At 42.5% G+C, this 24698-nt stretch overlaps 1 protein-coding gene across 3 annotated transcripts in view; it reads right to left on the bottom strand.

Moving 5' to 3' along the window:
• Positions 1–24698, bottom strand: part of LOC128690735 (uncharacterized) — a 94938-nt gene that overhangs the window by 43748 nt on the left and 26492 nt on the right. For 2 of the 3 annotated variants that reach the window (XM_070088231.1, XM_070088230.1), the window contains one exon: positions 8746–9047. In XM_070088231.1, coding sequence (XP_069944332.1) covers positions 8746–9047 — 302 coding nt within the window. The remainder of the gene's footprint in view (positions 1–8745; positions 9048–24698) is intronic. The other variant, XM_070088232.1, reaches the window with a different exon arrangement.

Genomic DNA, 24698 nt, shown 5'->3' with positions numbered 1-24698 from the left:
TACAACAAACATTGTCCTATAAAAACGAAACAGATCACAAACAAACGGCTTGGTTGCCCATGGCTAACCAGCACCATTCTGAAATCCATTGACAAGAAACACCAATATGAAAAGCAATATAGACAGGGCTTAATACACAAAAATATTCTTAAACACTATTCATCAGTTCTCACCAAAGTAATAAAGAAAGCCAAACAACTACACTACTCCAGTAGATTCACAGACACTAGAGGAGATATAAAAAAGACCTGGAAAACACTCTCTCAGATTCTAGGGACCCACAAACTGAAAAAAAACAAGAATATTGTCCTAACTAAACCTAATGAAACACCACTACATCCCACTGACACAGCTAACAAGATAAACAACTTCTTCTCAACCATAGGATCTAATCTCGCCAATAAAATCCCACATACCAGTGCCCATGCCGGGGACTATCTAGATGGGAATTTCCCAAATTCCTTCTATCTTGCACCAACTGAGCCCTCGGAAGTCACCGAGATTATAAAATCACTTAAAAACAACTCAGGGAATCTGTCTAATGTCCCACCATTACTGTACAAGCGAGCGGCCCATATCCTTTCACATGCTATTTCATTAGTTTTTAACAAGTCACTAGAAACTAGCACCTTCCCGAAACTACTCAAGATGGCAAGGGTTACACCAATACATAAAGGTGGTGACCCTACAAACTTAAACAACTATAGGCCAATATCAAACTTACCATTGCTATCCAAAATCTTTGAGAAACTCGTGCACAGGAGACTATATTCATTTATAACAGCACAAAACATACTCAACCCCTGCCAATTTGGATTTAGGAAAAATAAAAGCACTAATGATGCAATTATAAAAATGCCAGATCTGCTTTACACAGCATTGGAAAATAAGGAATATCCACTAGGAATTTTTATTGACCTAAGAAAAGCTTTTGACACAGTAGACCACGACATCCTACTCCACAAACTTGACCATTGCGGTATAAGAGGCCATGCGCTTGCTTATTTCAAATCTTACCTTACTAATAGGTATCAGTATGTTACCATTAAAGACACAGCATCAACAACACGGCCACTTGATACTGGAGTTCCGCAGGGAAGTGTCCTTGGTCCCCTGCTCTTCCTCATATACATCAATGATCTTCCAAACGTAACCCAACACCTGAAACCCATTCTCTTTGCTGACGACACGACTTATGTCATCTCTCACCCTAATCTTGCCACCCTCAACACCATTGTTAACGAGGAGCTGATCAAAATATCGACTTGGATGACAGCCAATAAACTTACGCTTAACACTGACAAAACCTACTATATTATGTTTGGTAGCAGAGCAGGAGATGCACAAATTAACATTAAGATCGACAACACTCTAATTACCAGACATAATGAGGGCAAATTCCTAGGCCTATACCTTGACAACAACCTGAATTTCAGCACCCATATCCAACACATAACCAAAAAAGTATCCAAAACAGTTGGGATCCTCTCCAAGATACGATACTACGTGCCGCAAAATGCCCTTCTCACACTATACCACTCACTTATTTCTCCATACCTCACCTATGCTATTTGTGCTTGGGGATCAACTGCAGCAACACACCTAAAGCCAATAATAACCCAACAAAAAGCTGCAGTAAGAATAATCACTAAATCCCATCCCTGGCAACATGCCCCCCCCCCACTCTTCATAGATCTAAATTTACTCCCTGTTCAGTACATCCACACTTACTACTGTGCAATCTACATCTACAGGATCTTAAACTCCAATATCAACCTTGACCTAAAACGCTTTCTTGATAGTTGTGACAGAACCCACAGGCATAACACCAGACACAAACATCTCTACGACATTCCCTGTGTCCGACTAAACCTTTACAAAAATTCAATGTATGTCAAAGGCCCTAAAATCTGGAACACCCTACCTGAGAACTCTAGAACTGCAGACACATTCATCACCTTCAAAACTACCATTAGAAAACATCTTATCTCCCTGATACACCCCATCAACTAACTACACGAATACCACCTGGTGGTTCACACTTTCACTTACCCATTTGACCATAAACAGAAATATTAATCTCAATCTTAAAATAATGAATCGTATGATACTCCAATACTGAAACTATGTACTGTGCCAAAACAAAAGCATTCACATTGCTAAACTCACAAACTAGTATTTAGTCACTTAGCCATAATACCTACTTACCTCATAATTTGTAATACATTAAAATAAAGAATTAAACTAAGTCTGCCCGAAATGCCTAGCCATGCTAGGCGTTCTAGTGGTACACTCTGTAATCATTATTTAACTACATGTAAACCACACAACAACCAAATTCTGTAAATTCAACATTGTAATCTTTATAGAGAATAAACTTTGAATTTGAATTTGAATTTGACTTGACTTTCGATGCTATGTCGTTTTCGTACTACCACTGGACCTCCCTCCTTATCTGCACATACTCGTTTCTGGCTCGTCGACTAATCTCTTTATTTTCCTGGGTCCTTTGCCTTCTGTACTTTTTCCATTCTCTAGCACACTTAGTTTTTGCCTCCCTACAACTCTGGGTAAACCAAGGGCTCATTCTGGTGTTCCCTTACCCCCTTTCATTCTACCAACTGCCTCACAGTCACAACTGGCTCTTCCTCACTCCTACAAGATGTTATTCCTCCTTGCCCTATACATGAAATCACAGCTTCCCTATCTTCATCAGCATTTAAAATATTCAAAATATTCTCTCCATCTCTCGATACCTCTAACTCTCCGTTTAGTAACTCACCTCTCCTATTTTTAATTATCAAATCCACTCCTTCCCTAGGCTGCATGACCACATACCTCACAGTACCACTGCTCATCGTGAACTGGCAGTTAAGACCATTCTCCCGCGCAAACTAGAATTTTGTGCAAAATCTGTGAAATTTAATATTCTTAGTCAAGTGTCATTTCCTTATTTCGGAGCACTATGTAAGAAGACCATGAAACGTTTCTTCACGAAGAAGAAGGAAAGTGGAACTGAAGGACTGAAGAAACGCCAGTTGGAGGCTGAGGAAGCCAAGAAGTCGAGCAAGTTCTTCATGCTCTTCTTTGAAAAACCCGGAACAAGTTGTTCAACACGTTCCACGGCATCCCCTGCACCTGCTACAAGTTTGTTAAAATCCAAAGCTGGATCAAGTATAAATGTGTCACAAGCCAAAGAGGAAGTCAAATCAGATAAATCCGAGTTAGACGAGACTGAAAGTGAGGCTGCCAGAAAGAACGTGGACATGACCGGAGGGGAAGAAGATGGTGGTAGTGGTGATGTTGAGTTTAATGACGAGATTTTTACATGACGAGATTGAACCTGACGAGAGTGAACCTGGTGAACTGGATGGTGTTTAAGAGCCTCGAACTGTCATATCAGAAGTGAATGAACAGCATGACAGTGGACTTCTGAAGTTTGACAAGGATACCGGAAAAGCAATCCTATCTGACGCGTTGAGAACAGAAATAATAAAGCTAGGTTCGAAGCATTTCCAGAACATTGAGGGGTCTTCCCTACCAACAAATAACTGCTAATGAACAAAGCTTGATTCAAGAGGAAATTAGGAAATGGTCATGGTGAGAAAGTAACTTGCTTATGGCTGGCCTATTTCCCTTCTAAAAAGTCTGCATTTTGTATCCGTTGTCTTCTCTATTCTCGGTCAGACCATCAATCCTCACTGGAGCAGGAAAGTGGATTTAACCAGTGGAAAACACCTTAAAGGATTAGTATTCATGAAAATGCTAACAATCATCGGGAGTGCTTCACACAATGGAAAGAAATGGAAAGAAATTTAGTTGAAAACAAAGTAGTTATTGACATGGAATTCAGTGTTAGATTGAGAAGGAAAAGCAGAGGTTACGTGATATCATGACGAGACTCCTTCACTGCAAAAAATTTCTTGTGACTCAGAACCTGGCTTTGTGAGGACACTGGGAGTCATTTCAACTGGACGGTAACTCTAATGTGGGAAATTTCCTTAGCTTACTGAAACTACTGACCATCTTTGACTCTGTCATGAAAGAACACCTCACTCGTGTGGAAATTAATCCTGGATCCACGTCTTATCTTTCATTGGGTGTCCAGAACGAATTCATCCACATGATGACATCCACTGTTCGCGAGAGTTGACTGAAAAGCATTCGTAAAGTCAAGTACTATGGTTTCATGTTCGACTCGATTCCTGATCAGGCACACAGTGAGAAGATGTCAGAAGTAGTGAGGTACATGGAATTTGAATTTAAAAGGAAAACAGTCCGTGTTAGAGTCCTTCCTTGGTTTTATCCAGATTAGCCAGAAAGATGCTGAGAACCTTGTTGAAGACATCCTGAAACAACTAGAGGACGAAATGGAGCTACAAGATTATCGACAACGCTGTCGTGATGGCTGGACACAGAAGTGGTAATCAAAACTAAATGGTTATAACTGACCATAATTTTTAAAGGGGTGGACCGGTAAGCCAGCAGAAGGCCTCGGTCAGATGGCCACAAGCTCCAACGGAGGGTCATCATCTGACTAAGACCAGCGTCAAAACACTTGTCCAGTTACCTGACGAACCTTACCTAACCTAACAGATGTGGTGTGCATGAAAGTGAGAAAAACAACCTGGCAGCGTTTGTGAATTGCGACAATCACTCGCTCAACTTGGTGGGTGTACATGCAGCCAAGCAGGATACAATGATGGTCACGTTTTTTAGAAACATCGAAGCTCCCTACGTGTGAAATCCTCTTCCAATTAACTTCAGATGTTAAATACCGATATTTAACTGAATTAGAAATTTATGCCTTATTCTGTATTATTCCTTGTGGCCCAGCCTCTTATATGGTATAGTATCAAACGTCCTTTTGTAATCTTAAAAACTGCAATCCACTCACCCCTCTTTCTCTCTCTTGTCGCACAGAACTCTTGAAAGACATGATTTGCTATCCTTAAACTAATGCTAGTTATTGTTTATGAAACCACTGCTCTCCAAGTGTTCTACTACTCTTTCCCTGATAAGTTTCTTTATTACCTTGCAAGGTATGTATGTCAGTAAAGCTGGTCTGTAGTTTAACGCCTTCTTAAATATAGAGACCACATTAGCTGTCTTTCAGATCTCTGAAAACTGTCCTATATTCATTAGCTTATTGTTGATCATAGCTAGTGGTTTAGACATTGCTTCTGCACTCTCTCGCAGAATCCATGGTAACACGTTGTCAGGTCCCACTGATGTATCCAGGTATATCAAGTTTCTTTGTCTCCCCCTATTGTGTGGATGGCATCCAGTACTTGTCGGTGTCACCTGTTCCTCAGTCTCTGGTATTGCCCCATTTCCCCAGAGAAGACCTCTTTAAATCGTTTTTTCAACATTTCACATGTTAAGTAAAAGGACACAAGTGCAACTAATGTGACATTTTATTGTGGCAACGTTTCGCTCTCCAGGAGCTTTGTCAAGCCGTTGCCACAATAAAATGTCACATTAGATGCACTTGTGTCCTTTTACTTAACATATTGTCGGTAATTCTACCAACATTAATACAACATTTCACATATTTCCTTCTCACTGTTTGTGAGCTCTCCTCCTTCCTTCCTCAGTTGAATTACCTGGGCATTTACTGTCGTCTTTTAATGTCATTGTGAAGTAGTTCCGGCTCAGACTTGGCCTTTGCTGCTACGTTATTCTGAAATTGTATCTCGTCCTCTCTCACCATGGCATATTCGTTTTTAACCAGTCTGCTCACTTCTCTGTTATCGCCACTCATTTTCTTTCTGTATGTTTTCCACTTTCTTACTCTTTTTTTTTTGCCTCGCTGCATATCTGATTAAACCATGGGCTCACTTTGACTTTGCTGTTTCTAGAATACCTAACTATATTTTCCAGTTACGTATTTCATCATTCTCATCCAATGACATGCCTCCCAGTTCACTGTCTCAATCTACAACATTTACGAAGTATTTTTAATCTCTCAAAATTTTACCTTCTAAAGTTTGGCTTTTCCGCCTAATCTATTTCCCTCTACCTTTACCTTCATTAGGTACTCGAAATTCAGGACTACATGATAGCTAGTGCCCAGAGGCTCTCATGTTCCATTTCGCCTATATCAAACATACCTGTAGTAAACATTAAGTTCAGTCTTGCTGGCTCTTCATCTCAAAAAGTTTTCTCTAACCATCTTCATCAGCTTAGCCCTTCACGTTTCCGGTCCCCCACGTGGGCTTCAGACAAAGGCGGACCTACATTTCTGGAGTCCTGAAGCTTGAGCTGTTATGGAAGTCCCTTCGCAACCAGCAGTGGCTAGCCTGCATAATACTTTAATAACCTTTTAATTTTTATTTTAACTATTATTTTGTATCAACTTACACTATATTATTATTATTATTATTATTATTATTATTATTATTATTATTATTATTATTATTATTATTATTATTATTATTATTATTATTATTAAAAAAAGACCTCCTAGAGTAGACCCAAAATTTTTAAGCAATGTGGACTAAAGTCGCTTCTGGGGCCCCTCCGGGATTAGGGGCCCTGAAACTGAGGTTTCGTTAATTCCATAGCTTATCCGCCCCTGGCCTCAGATCTCCCAATGGTAGAAATTTCCCATTATAAATAGCTTCGCTTTAGCCCTAAATGCACTCCTGGCTGCTCCTGTTATAATGTCAACCGTCGCTCGAATGTTGTTCTAATACTCTTAATCTTAACTGATCATACTATGAAATCGCTTTCCTCTAGTCTGTTTATTCTTCTCACCTCTTCAAAATTCTATGTGTCTGTGTACTCACCTATATATGGTTGCAGGGGTCGATTTATAGTTCCTGGTCCCGCCTCTTCGCTGGTCGCTACTTCGTCCACTCTGTCCTGGTTTCTCCTATGTGCGTGTCTGCATTTTATGACGTGTACACATACACATGTATACATGTGCACGTAATCATGTATCCACACATACGCAGGTACGATAAGGTTCCTGAAGCCAGGAGTGGACCCAGTAGAGACCAACAAAAAGGTGGGTCCAGGAACTTCTTCGCTGGGTCTAAGAACTATGACTCGGCCCTTGCAGCCACATATAGGTGGGTGTACACACACACACACACACACACACACACACACACACACATACACACACACACACACACACACACACACACACACACACACACACACACACACACACATACACACACGGGTGGACTGCATATTCTTGGACTGCAAGAAGGCGTTTGACACAGTTCCACACAAGAGATTAGTGCAAAAACTGGAGGACCAAGCAGGGATAACAGGGAAGGCACTACAATGGATCAGGGAAAACTTGTCAGGAAGACAGCAGCGAGTCATGGTATGTGGCGAGGTGTCAGAGTGGGCACCTGTGACCAGCGGGGTCCCACAGGGGTCAGTCCTAGGACCAGTGCTGTTTCTGGTATTTGTGAATGACATGATGGAAGCAATAGACTCCGAGGTGTCACTGTTTGCAGATGACGTGAAGTTGATGAGAAGAATTCACTCGATCGAAGACCAGGCAGAACTACAAAGGGATCTGGACAGGCTGCAGACCTGGTCCAGCAATTGGCTCCTGGAGTTCAATCCCACCAAGTGCAAAGTCATGAAAATTGGGGAAGGGTAAAGAAGACCGCAGACGGAGTACAGTCTAGGGGGCCAGAGACTACAAACCTCACTCAAGGAAAAAGATCTTGGGGTGAGTATAACACCAGGCACATCTCCTGAAGCGCACATCAACCAAATAACGGCTGCAGCATATGGGCGCCTAGCAAATCTCAGAACAGCATTCCGACATCTTAATAAGGAATCGTTCAGGACCCTGTACACCGTGTACGTTAGGCCCACATTGGAGTATGCGGCACCAGTTTGGAACCCACACCTAGCCAAGCACGTAAAGAAACTAGAGAAAGTGAAAAGGTTTGCAACAATACTAGTCCCAGAGCTAAGAGGTATGTCCTAAGAGGAGAGGTTAAGGGAAATCAACCTGACGACACTGGAGGACAGGAGAGATAGAGGGGACATGATAACGACATACAAAATACTGAGAGGAATTGGCAAGGTGGACAAAGACAGGATGTTCCAGAGATTGGACACAGTAACAAGGGAACACAGTTGGAAGTTGAAGACACAGATGAATCACAGGGATGTTAGGAAGTATTTCTTCAGCCACAGAGTAGTCAGGAAGTGGAATAGTTTGGGAAGCGATGTAGTGGAGGCAGGATCCATACATAGCTTTAAGCAGAGGTATGATAAAGCTCACGGTTCAGGGAGAGTGACCTAGTAGCGACCAGTGAAGAGGCGGGGCCAGGAGCTCGGACTCGACCCCTGCAACCACAACTAGATGAGTACACACACACACACACACAGTGAAGAGGCGGGGCCAGGAGCTGAGTCTCGACCCCCTGCAACCACAATTAGGTGAGTACACATACATCTACACATGCATATATACAAAAAATAATGTAAATACACAATTATACATATGCATGCATACGCAAATATATACACACATGTATACATATGAAAGTGCACATACATACATAAATTCATACACAAACATTCACACACGTATGCACATTTTTATATCTTTCTGCATTGAAATTTTAATACCACCTTCTACTATTCCTACTGAGTGCACTGGGATAGAGGTTAAACTTATAAGAAGCGGAGATGAATGATAAATGACAACGCAGCGACCGAAGTGCACCTATTCCTTTTCAGATTCTAATATTTAGAGACTACCTCTCCATCAGTCCTCTTCTCCATGAGTAGCCAGTACTTGGGTCCGGACCTGTACTCTAAGAGATAGTGAACCACCTTGCCGGAGATGTCAAGGCTGCGGTTATATAGGTATTTGTCGAAAGGCGAGGCGCTGTACCAGCCAGTGGCGGGCGCCTTGTACTGCAGATAGACCTGATTGCTGCCCCAGCATCCGCACCGCGACACCGGCGACGACGTCGATGACGGTGACACCGGCGACGGCGACACTGGCGATGACGTCGATGAGGGCGACGACGAATCTGAGGGTGATGCAAACTCGCCACCTGCAGGTACAGTGATATATTATTATGACTGCGTTCCTTTATTAATTAGGGAAGTCCGTTAGCAGTATCACACAGGGAAACTTACTGGGCAATGTGACACAGGTATGGTAAGACTGTGGACAGTGGAGTCAGAGTGCACATGCTGTGGATTCCATGTCACATTGGTCTTCAGATGCATGATAGAACTGATGAATTGGCTAAGTTGTATGCTTTCAAAGAGGGGGTAGATTACAATCTTGGCTTGTCAGTTAGCAGTTTGAGAATAATAATACGAAAAGAACTTCAACTGAATTTTATTGACTTAAGACTCTCAGGGAGATTGACACCAGTCAGTTCATATTATTCTATCATGCAGAAGAAGCCACATGTCTATGATGCTTCCAACAAAATAAGCAGACTCTTGGATGTCACTACTGCCTGCCTCCGGCTGGGTTACAAGTATCTGTGGGAGGTTAATCAAAACCACCAGATGTAGACCAAACGAAATGTAAATTTTGCCAAAAGGACTGTTGTCACACCTTGCATTATATGTACTAGAGTGGGATAAAATGAATGAATTCAGAGTCAACTCACTCAGAAATGTTCAAGAAATGTCAAAGTACTTTATCCACAGTGGTATATTACAAACCATTCTGGAAAAATACCCTGACTTTGCTCACTATAAATAAAGCATTATCACATGATGGATAATGAAAACCTTCAAAACCAAAGATACCAAGCCCATTGTGGAAAATTTTTAATTTTCCGAAACTATAGTGCCTAATAGGTGTTTAATGTGTCGATATGAGTCAAAAATATATTTGACAATAGGATAGAACCAAGAGTTCCCTTTGCGCATGCGCGGATGTGCGGGGGGAGAGGTCGACTCGGGCCATGGGGAGGCGGGAGTGTTTTGAATGTAGTGAGGAGGCTGGGAAAGCATGGAACCAGGAAATTGGCGTTCACGGCGGCCTAAGGATTAATATGGGCCTCACTTCATAATAGGAAGTGTCGTAACTGTTCCTGGTGAAGTGTGAGGGAACGTGATTTACGGGACCACCGTAAAAAGGTGGTAAAATTAGTGAATAATGGTTCGACCGGGTGTGACTGGTGCGCGGCCATGGTGTGTGTCCAGGGGAAATACCCGTGTGTTAATCCTCACTCATCGGCCTCAGATCTTAATGGAGTGACCTCTAATGTGTATAATAATTATGAGATGTTAAATCGTCTTGTGAATGGTAATGTAATCAGTGATAATAACATTGAGTTAAGAGAATGCGGGATGTGAAATAGATCGCCCTGCTCCGAGTGAACGCGTGATTCTCGTACCGAGGATAGTGAAGCTTTATGGAATCACGACTTCTAAACCGGGACAAACCAACGGATACCTCGTCCTGCTGGAATAAGAACTGTGTCGGTGTAGCAGGACATCGAAATGAGATGGTGAATGGAGGGAATAAGGAGTATCAATCACCCACAGTTAAGTAACCCTTCTAGTTATAGCAGACTGATACTGACCAGTTAGGTATGTTGTAATTGGATAGGTTATGAGTGATCCAGCTACATCAAGTGACCACCAGAGAATATCTGGTAAGTGGTGAGATTATGTACAAGTGTTTTCCTTGATGGATATATCCATGTGTAACCTACCCCACCCCCCTTCATTCAGTTAAACTAATATAATCTATACAGTCCACAATTAATTAGTAGCACCGTACTTGTGGGTGCTATCCAATCCATACTGGTCTCGGATAGATATGGATAAGATTGTGAGGTCGAAGGAACCACTTGCCGTGACCAGGGGTGGTTAAGTTTTCTCACATGTCTACACGGGGTGACTACGGTAAACAATATGGTTGTCTCCCAATGAGTTTACTTATATGTATATAATGTTGAGGTACATAAAGGTAATCACCCTAGAAAATTTTCCACACCCATGATGGCACTCTTCAGGTCGCTTGTTCTATGTAGGCTGGAATATTGCTGCACCTTTCAAGGCAGGTGAAATTGCTGACCTAGAAAATGTACAGAGAACCTTCATCTCACGCATAACTGTGATAAAGCACCTCAGTTACTGGGAACACTTGAAGTTCCTAAACCTGTACTCCCTAGAATGCAGGGGGGAGAGATACATGATTATTTACACTTGGAAAATCCTAGAGGGACTAGTTCCGAACTTGCACACTAAAAACACTCGCCAGGTAGATCAGACCCTGATCCACCATGAGGCCTGGTCTCATACCGGGCCGCAGGGGCGTTGACCCCCGAAACTCTCTCCAGGTAAACTCCTACGAAAGCAAAAGACTCGGCAGACGGTGCAACATCCCCCCAATGAAAAGTAAGGGTGTCACTAGCACGATAAGAGACCACACAGTAAGTGTCAGGGGCCCAAGACTGTTCAACTGCCTCCCAGCATACATCAGGGGGATTACCAATAGACCCCTGGCTGTCTTCAAGCAGGCACTGGACAGGCACCTCAAGCTAGTAGCTGACCAGCCGGGCTGTGGTTCGTACGCTGGATTATGTGCAGCCAGCAGTAACAGCCTGGTTGATCAGGCCCTGATCCACCATGAGGCCTGGTCACAGACCAGGCCGCGGGGGAGTTGATCCTCGGAACTCTCTCCAGGTATACTCCAGTTAGGACATTCCCCATAGCTCTGGAACTATCCTTGTTGTAAACCCTTGCACTTTCTCTAATTTCTTGACATGCTTAACCAGGTGTGGGTTCCAAACTGGTGCTGCATACTCCAGTATGGGCCTGACGTACACGATGTACAGTGTCTTGAACGATTCCTTACTGAGGTATCGGAACTCTATTCTCAAGTTTGCCAGGCACCCATATGCTTCAGCAGTTATCTGGTTGATGTGTGCTTCTGGAGATGTGCTTGGTGTTATACTCACCCCAAGATCTTTCTCCTTGAGTGAGGTTTGCAGTCTTTGGCCACCGAGCCTATACTCTGTCTGTGGTCTTCTTTACCCTTCCCCAATCTTCATGACTTTGCATTTGGTGGGGTTAAACTTGAGGATCCAGTTGCTGGACCACACGTCTAGCCTGTCCAAGTCTCTTCATAGTCCTGCCTGATCCCCATCTGATTTAATTCTCCTCATTAACTTCACATCATCTGTGAACAGGGACACTTCTGAGTCTATCTCTTCCATCATGTCATTCACATTTACCAAAAATAGCACTGGTCCTTGGACTGACCCCTGTGGGTTCCGCTCGTCACAGGCGCCTGCTCCCACTGTGATACCTCATCACGTACCATGACTCGTTGTTGCCTCCCTGTCAGGTATTCTTTGATCCATTTCAGTGCCCTTCATGTTACACATGCCTGATCCTCTAGCATCTGCACTAATCTCTTGTGAGGAACTGTGTCGAAGGCCTTCTTGCAGTCCAAGAAAATGCAATCAACCCACCCCTCTCTCTCGTGTCTTACTTCTGTTACCTTGTCAGAAGGTTTGTGACACAAGATTTGCCCTCCATGAATCCATGATGGTTGTCGTTTATAATCTTGTTCCGTTCCAGGTGCTCTAACACTCTCCTCCTGATAATCTTCTCCATGACTTTGCATACCATACACGTCAGTGACACTTGTCTATAGTTTAGTGCCTCGTTTCTGTCTCTCTTTCCATCTTCCATGCCTCAGGTAGTTGTCCAGTTTCAAGGGATGTGTTGAAAATTGTGGTCAGTGGCACACACAGCATCTCTGCTCCCTCTCTAAGGACCCACGGGGAGATGTTGTTCGGTCCCACTGCCTTTGTGGTATCAAGGTCACTTAGCAGCTTGTTCACCTCCTCCTAAGTTGTGTGCATTTCACTCAACACTTGTTGGTATATCCCTTGTTGGTGTCCCCCTCTATTTTGTCTTACCATAGTCCTTCCTGTCTCCAACCACTGTAAATATTTCCTTAAATCTTGTGTTGAGCTCCTCACATACCTCTTGATCATTTCTTGTGAGCTCCCCACCTTCTTTTCTCAGCCTGATTACCTGGTCTTTGATCATTGTCTTCCTCCTAATGTGGCTGTACAGCAGTTTTGGGTCAGACTTGACTTTCGATGCTATGTTGTTTTCGTACTGTCACTGGGCCTCCCTCCTTATCTGTGCATTCTCTTTTCTGGCTCTTCAACTAATCTCCTTATATTCCTGGATCCTTTGCCTTCTCCACTTTTTCCATTCTCTAGTACACTTAATTTTTGCCTCCCTACACCTTTGGGTAAACCAAGGGCTCCTTCTGGTCTTCCCATTATTTCTGATGCCCTTAAGGACAAACCTTTCCTCTGCCTCCCTGCATTTTGTTGTTACATAGTCGATCATTTCGTTGGACCCCCGGTTATTGGCCGGTTTTGTTATCGGCCAACTCGGTTATCGGGTTATCGGCTATTTGCTCGGTTATCGACGGTTTTGGACGTGTCCATCCGCCGGCTGGGGCAGCTTGCGCTTCAGTTTGGCTTTGTCTCTCGGTGGCTGTGGAGGCTTCTGTTCATACATCCAAACATTTTACTTGTTTACCATTGTTTTTAGTGGTTTTTCTTGCAGTGCAGCTGTGAAATAAGTAACCATGGCTCCAAAGAAAGTTCCTAGTAAAGTTAAAGTTCCTGTGGCAAAGAAAGTGAGAAACACCATGGAATTTAAGCGTGAAGTGATCAAAAAGTTTGAGAGTGGTATGAAGGTGATGGAACTTGCCAGGATGTACAGCAAGAATAAATCAACAATTACATCCATCCTGGCAAAGAAAGAACAAATAAAAAATGCTAATGTTGCAAAAGGAGTAGCTTTTCTAACTAAATAAAGGACACCGATAATGGAAGCGATGGAAAAGTATTATTATTGTGGATTAAGGAAAAAGAATTAGTGGGAGACAGTGTAGTGGAGTCTACTATTTGTGAGAAGGCAAAGCAGTTGCATGAGGATCTTGCAAAGAAAATACCTGGAACAAGTGCTGCAGTTTGTGAATTTAGGGCCAGCAAAAGATGGTTTGATACATTTAAGAGGTTTAGTGGCATACACAGTGTTGTAAGGCATGGTGAGGCTGCAAGTTCTGACAAATGTGCAGCTGAACAGTATGTTCACAAATTCCAGGACTATGTAAATGCTGAAGGATTCGAACCCCAACAAGTTTTCAATTGTGACAAAACAGGCCTGTTTTGGAAGAAAATGCCAAAGAGGACCTACATTACCCATGAGGAAAAGGCACTGCGAGGGCACAAGCCTATGAAAGACAGGCTTACTCTTTTGTTGTGTGGTAATGCTAGTGGGGATTTGAAACTGAAGCCTTTACTTGTGTATCACTCAGAAGATCCCAGAGTGTTTAAGAAAAACAATGTCATGAAGAATAGATTGTGTGTGATGTGGAAAGCTAATCATAAGGCATGGGTCACAAGGCAAATTTTCAAAGAGTGGGTTAATGATGTGTTTGGCCCAAGTGTGAAAAAATACCTCCTGGAAAAGAAATTGCCACTCAAGTGCCTCCTGTTACTGGATAATGCTCCTGCACATCCTCCAGACTTGGAAGACCAAGTGTTTAGGGACTTCAGTTTTATAAAAGTGAAGTTCTTGCCTCCTAACACCACTCCTCTTCTCCAGCCCATGGACCAGCGGTCATTTCTAACTTCAAAAAACTCTACACAAAAGCAGTGTTTCAAAAGTGCTTTGAAGTGACCTCGGACACTCAGTTGACCCTAAGAGAGTTCTGGAGGAATCACTTCACTATCCTCCATTGCATAAGCCTTATAGGTAAGGCTTGGGAGGGAGTGACTTCTAGGACTTTGAACTCTGCTTGGAGAAAACTGTGGCCAGATTATGTCCAATAGAGGGATTTTGAAGGGTGTGAGACTCACCATGACCCTGACCCTGCCGACCCTGTGGACTCTACTGTGTCTTTGGGGAAGTCCCTGGGGTTGGAGGCGAGTGGTGAGGATGTGGAAGAGTTGGTGGAGGACCACAGGGAAGAGCTTACCACTGAAGAGCTGCAAGAGCTTCAACTTGAACAGCAACAGATTGCAGCTGAGGAACTTGCTTCAGAGGAGGAGGAGGAAGAGGGAGTGAAGGAGGTACCTTCTTCAGAGATTAAAGAGGTGTGTGCAATGTGGACCAGGGTGCAAGCTTTTGCAGAAAAACACCACCCAGACAAAGCTGAAACAAGCCATATCTGCAACATGCTTAGTGACAAAACCCTCTCCCACTTCAGGGAAATCTTAAAGAGACACCAGAAACAGAGCACTCTGGACAGTTATTGTGAGACAGGGGTCCAGTGACTCTCAAGCTGGTTCTAGTGGCATTAAAAGACAGAGAAGGGAAGTAACCCCAGAGAAGGCATTACTACCTAAAGTCTTCATGGAGGGGGATTCCTCTCCCAAACACTAACTCCTCCCTGTTTCCTCCTCCCTATCTTCCAGAAGCCAGCATTAGCCTTCAATAAAGGTATGTAATACTTACATAATTGTAAAAAAAATATTTTTTTTGGTGAATATTTTTGTTGGGAACGAATTAATTTTATTTCCATTAATTCTTATGGGAAATATTAATTCGGTTATCGGCCATTTCGGTTATCAGCCGATTGTAGCCAAAGTATAAACGTAAGTAACCATTCTACAGAATTCATTACCTTTGTAACTTGTGAGCTCATTACCTTTGTACCTAGTTCAGCTATCAAAACTTTGGAGGCAGCCAGCAGCAACAGCCTGGTTGATCAGGCTCTGATCCACCAGGAGGCCTGGTCTCAGACCGGGCCGCGGGGGCGTTGACCCCCGGAACTCTCTCCAGGTAAACTCCAGGTAAACTCCAGTCCCTGGACCCATTACGTACCTCTGTAATCTGTAAATACCTTTGTAACTTGTCATGATTGTGACCAGACTTACCTGGAGTTCATTACCTTTGTAAATTGTGAGTTCATTACCTTTGTAAATTGTGAGTTCATTACCTTTGTAAATTGTGAGTTCATTACCTCTGTAACTTGCTCAGCTATCAAAACTTTGGAGTCCAGTCCCTGGACCAATTATGTACCTCTGTAATCTTTTGACTACCGCCCACAGGATGGGTATGGGGTGCATAATAAACATATTAAACTAAACTAAAACTTCAGGAACGGATTACGGCCGATAACCGGGGGTCCACTGTACTGCCTTTCCTACCAATTCTCTTTCCCACTGAACATCCTGCAGGAAGTTCCTCATACCTGTGTAGTCCCCCCTTTTATAGTTTGATTTTTCTCATCCTTCTCCTCTTAAACCCTCCACTCGTAATTCGACTATGTATTCAAAGCTCAGAACCACATGATCACTAGCTCCAAGGGGCCTTTCATATGTGATGTCCTCAATGTCCGAGCTACTCAGGGTGAACACAAAGTCTAGTCTTGCTGGTTCATCCTCCCCTCTCTCTCTGGTAATGTTCCTAACATGTTGATGCATGAGGGTTTCAAGTATCACATCCATCATCTTTGCTTTCCATGTTTCGGGACCCCCATGTGGCTCCAGGTTTTCCCACTCAATCTCCTTGTGATTGAAATCGACCATAACTAGTAAATTTGCTCTACCCGTGTGAGCTCTTCTGGCCACCTCAGCTAGTGTGTCCACTATTGGTCTGTTGCTCTCTTCATATTTTTATCTTAGCTGTCTGCAGTTCTGTGGCGCATTATACATCACTGCAATAACTACCTTTTGTCCCCCAGACTGAATTGTACCTACTATATAGTCCCTTTCGCTAATTTCGTCCATTCCTTCCATTTCCTCAAATTCTTATTGGTTTTTAATGAGCGGTGCAACTCCTCCTCCCCCTCTGCTCCCTCAATCTTTCCTCAGGATCTGATATCCGGGTGGAATGATTGTGTCTGTTACCATCCTGGTGAGTTTCTTTCATGCCACTCCTCATATTTATTTGTGATTCCATCCACATTCGTATACCAAACTTTCAACTTCTTTTCTAACACTGTGGTCTGGGGAGGACATTGGGGTTGGGGGAGCAGGAGACCTGGCGGGGAACTGTGAAGGGTTGCTGTGGGGCTGTTTGTGGTGAGCGGAGTAGGGGCATAGGGTAGAGTGTATGGGTTTTTGGGTTGACGTGGTCGAGGTCCCTCTATGGGTGGTTCTGAGGGAATATGTATTTGCTCTTCCTCCTAAGTCTGGGTTCTCCTGCTCATCTCTGTCTTTGCCTCTCGTTCCTCCTTGCGTCTTTGTACCCTCTAATGTGTGTGTACTCACCTAATTGTGGTTGCAGGGGTCGATATTCACTTCCTGGCCCCGCCTCTTCACTGACCGCTGCTAGGTCCTCCCTCTCCCTGCTCCATGAGCTTTATCATACCTCGTCTTAAAGCTATTTATTTATTTATTTATTTATTTGAACATGATACAGTGAAGTGCAAAGGAATACAGTTATTACAGTGCAACATGCCAAAGCCCCTTGTATGCAGAGCATTATGGGCAGGCTTAAAATTAACTTATGATTAACTAAGCAATGATATATTCAGTGGTAAAAGCATTATTGTAAACAGATAACAATTTAGCACAAATGAGTATTACAAAGAGAGGTCATATGGTCATTTACTGTGCTGCTGAGCATTCAGTAGAATGGAGTATTCTGTTAGGTAATGTAATTAAAAAATAAAGTTTGATTGGGTCACAGGTTAGACATTTATGAGATACAATAATGAGTTTGATTGGGTCACAGGTTAGACATTTATTAGATACAATAATGAGAAACATTTACGAGATACAATTATTCAGTATTTATTTAGTTGTGGGTGAGTAAGTGATTTTTGAGAAGAGACTTGAATTTATATACAGTGTTTCTTTTATATTCACAGGTAATGAATTCCAGATTTTAGGGCCTTTTATGTATATTGAGTTTTTGCATAGCGTGAGATGGACTCGAGGAACATCAAAGAGTGATCTGTGCCTTGTGTTATGGCCATGTGTTCTGTTGAGGTTGGTAAGGAGACGTTTGAGGGGAGGGTTTATATCCGAGTTAAGTGTTCTATGAATGTAGTAGGTGCAGTAATAAGTATGGATGTTTTGAATGGTGAGTAGGTTTAGAGTTTTGAATATTGGTGGAGTGTGCTGCCTGTATTGAGAATTTGTTATCATTCTGACTGCAGCCTTTTGTTGGGTAATTAATGGTCTGAGATGGTTTATTGTTGTTGAGCCCAATATACAAATTCCATAGGTGAGATAGGGGTAAATAAGTGAGTGATATAGGGCCAGGAGGGCAACTGTGGAACATAGTACCGTATCTTCGATAGTATGCCTACGGTCTTGGAATTTTTTTTGAAAATTTGTTGTATATGTGTTTGAAATTTAAGTCTATTGTCAAGGTGGATTCCAAAGAATTTTCCCTCTGTGAATTTTGTGATAGGTGATCCGTTTATCATTATGTTAAGAGGGACATCTGTAGCTCTGTTACCAAACTGAATGAAGTAGGTTTTGTCAATGTTTAGAGTAAGTTTGTTAATACTCATCCAAGTAGATATTTTCTGTAATTCGGTATTTACAGTATTGGCTAGCGTGACTGGGCTCGGGTGAGAGAAGACGTATGTTGTGTCATCTACAAATAGTGTGGGTTTGAGTAGTTGCGATGCATTTGGTAGGTCATTTATGTATATGAGAAAGAGAAGAGGGCCTAGGACACTTCCCTGTGGAACACCAACTGTAACTGGCTGTGCTGAAGAGTCTGCCCAGTTTGTGTACACATATTGGCTTCTGTTGCTGAGGTAAGACTTTAGGTAGTTGAGGGAGTGCCCTCTTATACCATAGTGCCACAATTTTATATGGAGCAAGTCATGGTCAACTGTATCAAAAGCTTTACGTAAGTCTATGAAGATCCCCAGTGGGACTTCTTTTTTCTCTATTGCAGTGTATATGTGTTCTAGCATGTGTATAATAGCATCATTAGTATTTTTATTAGGCCCGAACTCAAATTGAAAGGGGTTGAGTATGTTGTGGTAGATGAGGTAGGCATAGATTCGCTTATGAATTAATTTTTCGAAGATTTTAGAGAGAGGGTGTAAGTTGGATATTGGCCTATGGTTATTCAAGTCTGTCTGGTCTCCTCCTTTATGGATCGGGGTGATCCTTGCTATTTTGAGAACTGTAGGGAAGGTAGAGGATTCTATGGATTTGTTAGAGTGATAGTATGTATAGTTCCTGCCTCCACTACATCGCTTGACAGACTATTCCACTTCCTAACAACTCTATGACCGAAGAAATACTTCCTAACATCCCTTTGACTCATCTGAGTCTTCAGCTTCCAATTGTGACCCCCTGTTTCTGTGTCCCATCTCTGGAACATCCTGTCTCTGTCCACCTTGTCTATTCCACGCAGTCTTTCGTATGTCATTATCATGTCTCCCCTGACCCTCCTGTCCTCCAATGTCGTCAGACCGATTTCCCTTAACCTTTCTTCATAGGACATTCCACTTAGCTCTGGAACTACCCTTGTTGCAAATTTTTGCACTTTCTCTAATTTCTTGACTTGTTTGACCAGGTGTGGGTTCCGAACTGGTGCTGCGTACTCCAGTATGGGCCTGACGTACACAGTGTATAAAGTCTTGAACGATTCCTAACAGAGGTACAGGAACAATATTCTCAGGTTTGCCAAGCGCCCATATGCCGTAGCAGTTATCTGGTTAATGTGTGCTTCTGGCGATATACTCGGTATTATACTCACTCCTAGGTCTTTCTCCTTGAGTGCGGTTTGCAGCCTTTGGCCTCCTAGCCTATACTCTGTCTGCGGTCTTCTTTGCCCTTCTCCAATCTTCATGACTTCGCATTTGGCGGGGTTAAATTCTAGGAGCCAGTTGCTGGACCACGCATCCAGCCTGTCCAGGTCTCTTTGTAGACCTGTCTGGTCCGCGTCTGATTTAATTCTCCTCATTAACTTCACATCATCTGCAAACAGGGACACTTCTGAGTCTGTACTCACCTAATTGTACTCACCTAATTGTGGTTGCAGGGGTCGAGACTCAGCTCCTGGCCCCGCCTCTTCACTGATCGCTACTAGGCCCGGTGGCCTGGTGGCTAAAGCTCCTGCTTCACACACGGAGGGCCCGGGTTCGATTCCCGGCGGGTGGAAACATTTCGACACGTTTCCTTACACCTGTTGTCCTGTTCACCTAGCAGCAAATAGGTACCTGGGTGTTAGTCGACTGGTGTGGGTCGCATCCTGGGGGACAAGATTAAGGACCCCAATGGAAATAAGTTACAGTCCTCGATGACGCACTGACTTTCTTGGGTTATCCTGGGTGGCTAACCCTCCGGCTGTTCAGACAACAACAGCCTGATACATTTAGGCCGATCTCCTTAACTAGTTGTCTTTGTAAAACTTTTGAAAGAATGATGCTTAACAGACTGTACTACAGAATCAGACATCAACTTTCCCCCTACCTCTATGGGTTCATGAAAGGTAAAAGTGTGCAGAACTGTATTTCCACCTTTCTCACTGCACACACCTCTACTAGTTTTACCACTTTTCTTGATCTAAAATCTGCATTTGATATTGCGAACAGAACCGTTATACTACATGAACTAGCCAAAATGAATATTGGTGGTAGCTTACTCTGCTGGATAATAGGATACCTGTCAAATAGAGTATCCTCTGTCCTTTACCAAGGCTTCAGAAGTGATTCTAAAGAAATGTCTTTAGGTACACCGCAGGGAGGAGTTCTTAGTCCCATGCTATTTAATATTCTGATTAATGCTCTCCTAAATGCTCTACCTGCCTCACCTAAACATATAGCTATAAGCTATGCTGATGATATCATGATCCATACAACAGGGCATAAGAAGATGAATACCATTCTTAATGAAGTTCAAGCAATTTGTAATCGACTAGGCCTCATAATATCTTCCTCTAAAACTAAGATATTAACAAGCAAACGACATCCCCCACCCATCTATTTGCAGGGTGAAATCATTAGCTACGTTAAAACTTACAGATATCTTGGTGTAGATGTACCCTTTAACAAATCCACTATACCACAACTAAACAAGAAATGTAAAGCTAGGCTAAATGCTCTCAAAGCTGTTGCTGGCTACAATCCCAACTATGGTGCAAATGTGAGAATCGTGAGAATGATGTACATAGCCTATGTTAGGTCCTTAATTGATTATGCTGCTCCCATGTTGATATTAGCTAGAGAAAGTTCTCTCCGACCCTTGGAGTTAATGCAAAATGAAGCTCTCAGGATTATTCTTGGCTGTCCCAGATCTACAAAAGTTCTTAACATGAGGAAGGAGCTTGGTATTTCTAGTATCAGTGATAGGATTGTTGAAATTAACACTGTACTCGGTATTAGAATGTTGAGAAACGAACCAGACACTGTCACAGTGAATCTTACCAAGTGTCTAGAGGTAAATACACACAGATCTAAATGGATTGTGAAAACGTGCAATTGCATTAAGTTTTATAACCTGCATGAACTGTATCACTGTAGGCAACAAGAGCATTTCACCCCTCCATGGAAGATGTGTTCATTTAATATCACATACCTACAAGTTCCTCCCAAGAAGCTCATTGCTAGTAATCCCTTCCTTAAATCTCTTGTTAGAGCAACTGCTCAAGAAGAAATTTCTCACCTAGCTGGTAGTAACAAGTTATCACAAGTTATATACACTGATGGATCTAAACAGGAGTCTTCTGGCAGGGCTGCATCTGCTCTTGTTGCTACCTCCCTAGTTAAGAACGATAATAAATTTGTTGAGTTAGGCATAAGAATTAACAACTGGGCGTCTACACTGCAAACTGAATTGTTTGCAATCCTAATGGCGCTAAAGCTAACCTATGACACTGAGCTTGACTCTATCATCATTACTGATTCTATGTCATCATTGAAGGCTCTTGGCTCATATAATGACTCCAACAACATGCTCATTGGGGAAGCCAGGTATAGATACTCAAAAATTAGGGAAAAAGGAATTAATGTACAATTGCTATGGATCCCATCACACATTGGATTACTCCTTCATGATAAAGTTGATATGTTAGCCAAGAAGAGTATCGAGAAGGAGAATGTAGAATATAACTTTGGTATAACTGTGTCTAGCATTAGGAATAATATTAGGAGAGAAGTAAATAATGAAAATGATTGTTATAGGAATGCAGTTAGAAGCCTGAGTAGATCTATAACCCACTATGATAACATGAACGTAGATAAGTATGTTTATGGAGCAACTTGCAATGTGAACAGACTGACTGATGTTGTAGTGGCCAGGCTTAGGCTTGGTTATAAGTACTTCTGGCAGTTTGGAAGACACACAGATGATGATCAAACCAAATGTAAATTATGTGATCAGGCATATGGTCATTCTCTTGAACACTATGTGCTTAATTGTCCACTTATTGAGGAATACAGAGACAGACAGTATAATAACCTATGTGACATGTCAAGATATCTTATTAATGAAAATAAGATACCAGATATACTAAGCAAATTTCCTAAATTTGCTTGTAACAGATAAGTGAACTATAGATATGTAGATATAAATCCATATGTATTCCTGTTAACCCTTTGGGGCCTAGTTCCTAGGCCTTTTGTGTATCCATATGCTCTCGCGCTACCGTCCACAGGATGGATATGGGGTGCACAATAAACTAGCCACTTCGGTGGCAAAATCTAAAATCTAACCCTCCGGGGTTAAAAATCCGAACGAAATCTTATCTTATCTTATCTTATCTCTCCCTCTCTGCTTCCTGAGCTTTGTCATACCTCTTCTTAAATCTACGTATGGTTCCTGCCTCCACTACTTCACTTGCTAGGCTGTTCCACTTCCTGACGACTCTATGACTGAAGAAATTGTGACCCCTTGTTTCTGTGTCCCCTCTCTGGAATATCCTGTCTCTGTCCACCTTGTCTATTCCCCGCAGTATCTTGTATGTCGCTATCATGTCTCCCCTGACCCTTCTGTTCTCCATTGTCGTCAGTCCAATTTCCCTCAACCTTTCCTCGTACGACATTCCCCTGAACTCTGGGACTTCTACTCTCACCACGACACCAAAACTAAACGTGGTGTAATTATAGGCTTCTTCTTGCGCGCACTCAGAATCTGCAGCAATGAGTTCCTTGAGGAAGAATGCACTATAATTGAACAAGTATTTTCTAAACTCCACTATCCTCGTCATTTCATCAGAGACTGCAGATGGCGGACATTAAACATCTTCAACACACCCAGAGAAGACACTGCCGAGAAGAGATACATAGTCCTCCCCACCAACTCCATTGCCAAACATGTTTCCAACATCTTTTCAAATACCTCATTCCAAGTATCTACCTCCACAACCACGACCATCAAGGACATTGCCAGTAACAGACAGGACAAGCTTCCATCCTCTGCAGGGGTATACATAATCCCTTGTAATGACTGCAGCAAATTATACATGGGCGAAACATCAAGAGACCTCCAAACACATGTTTCAGAACACCAATACGCAAGCAGGTCTGACGATACAAGGAATGCCTGTGTACAACACCGCAATTCACACAACCATTTAATTAACTACAGAAACTCAAGACTTATCGCCAGAGAAGACAACACCCAATACCGAAGAATCCTAGAATCATCGCTTATCTCTATAACCAGCAATTTCAACCAGAACAATGGCTTCTACAACATAGCTGAACCACTTGCCAAGAAACTTCTTCATCGCTATCCCACATAAGAACATAGAAATGGAAGAACACTGCAGAAGGTCTGCTTACAAACTTATCCAATCTCCCTTTCAAGCTACCCAAGATTCTAGACTCTATAACCCCACCCGGTAGATCATCAGATGCAGCATTCTCCACCTTACCTCAACATTCTGAACCTGACTATAAATACTCGCATACCTTCCACCCCAGGTAGATCTGTTTGTGACTTGAAAAAGCCCACTGTGTGGGCGAAACATTGTCAATAAAGGATCACATTAAACTGCATATGTTTATATTTCCATTGTGTCGGTATTTTATACCATTCATTTCCACTTCTTCTCCAGGCTAAGGAACTGACAATCTCAAATCTACGACTTCAAGAGTGATGGACTGATTACATCGTCTTCACATCTCTACTGCTCCTGTCTACTTTCTGTAATCGACTGAAGAAGCCTACTGTGTAGGCGACACGTTTCGAAATAAAGTTGCCCAACTGTTGCCCACGTGTCTTACCTACCAAGTAAGACATCGGCATACACATCTGCATCCGCGGATATCTAAATTGTCACTGTGGAAAATATGTAGCATATTTTCCGAAAATAGTGTATTGGTATGTAAATTAATAAAATATATTGTATTTAATAAAAATTATGCTATAAAAAATGGGAAGCCTGCGCCTGCGCAGACAAGACTCGCCATTCTGTTTCGAATGAGCCAAGAAAACGTTAGTGAAAAGAAGAAGAATTTTCGTGCTCTAGAGGTTAAAATTGGGCTGACACCTCTCAAATAGGAGCCGAAATTGTTGGATGTGCATTCCTGCATAACTTGAGATATCAGGCGACTGGACAAGACAGCTCCAGGAACCTCAGATAAGTCTGTTTGTGTTTATAACTCTGGCCAGTGTTATTTTCATGTATAGACAGTGAGGTTTTCTGAGTATGATACACCTTGATCTCCAGTCAAATTGGCGAGTGATTTTAAGATATTTCACAATGGCGAGTCTTGTCTGCGCAGGCGCAGGATTCCCATTTTTTATAGCATAATTTTTATTAATACA

The sequence above is a fragment of the Cherax quadricarinatus genome, chromosome 24 (assembly GCF_038502225.1).
Source record: "Cherax quadricarinatus isolate ZL_2023a chromosome 24, ASM3850222v1, whole genome shotgun sequence".
Classification (NCBI taxonomy): Eukaryota; Metazoa; Arthropoda; class Malacostraca; order Decapoda; family Parastacidae; genus Cherax; species Cherax quadricarinatus.
Note: the sequence above shows the minus strand (reverse complement) of the source record. Positions and strands in the feature narration are given on the sequence as shown.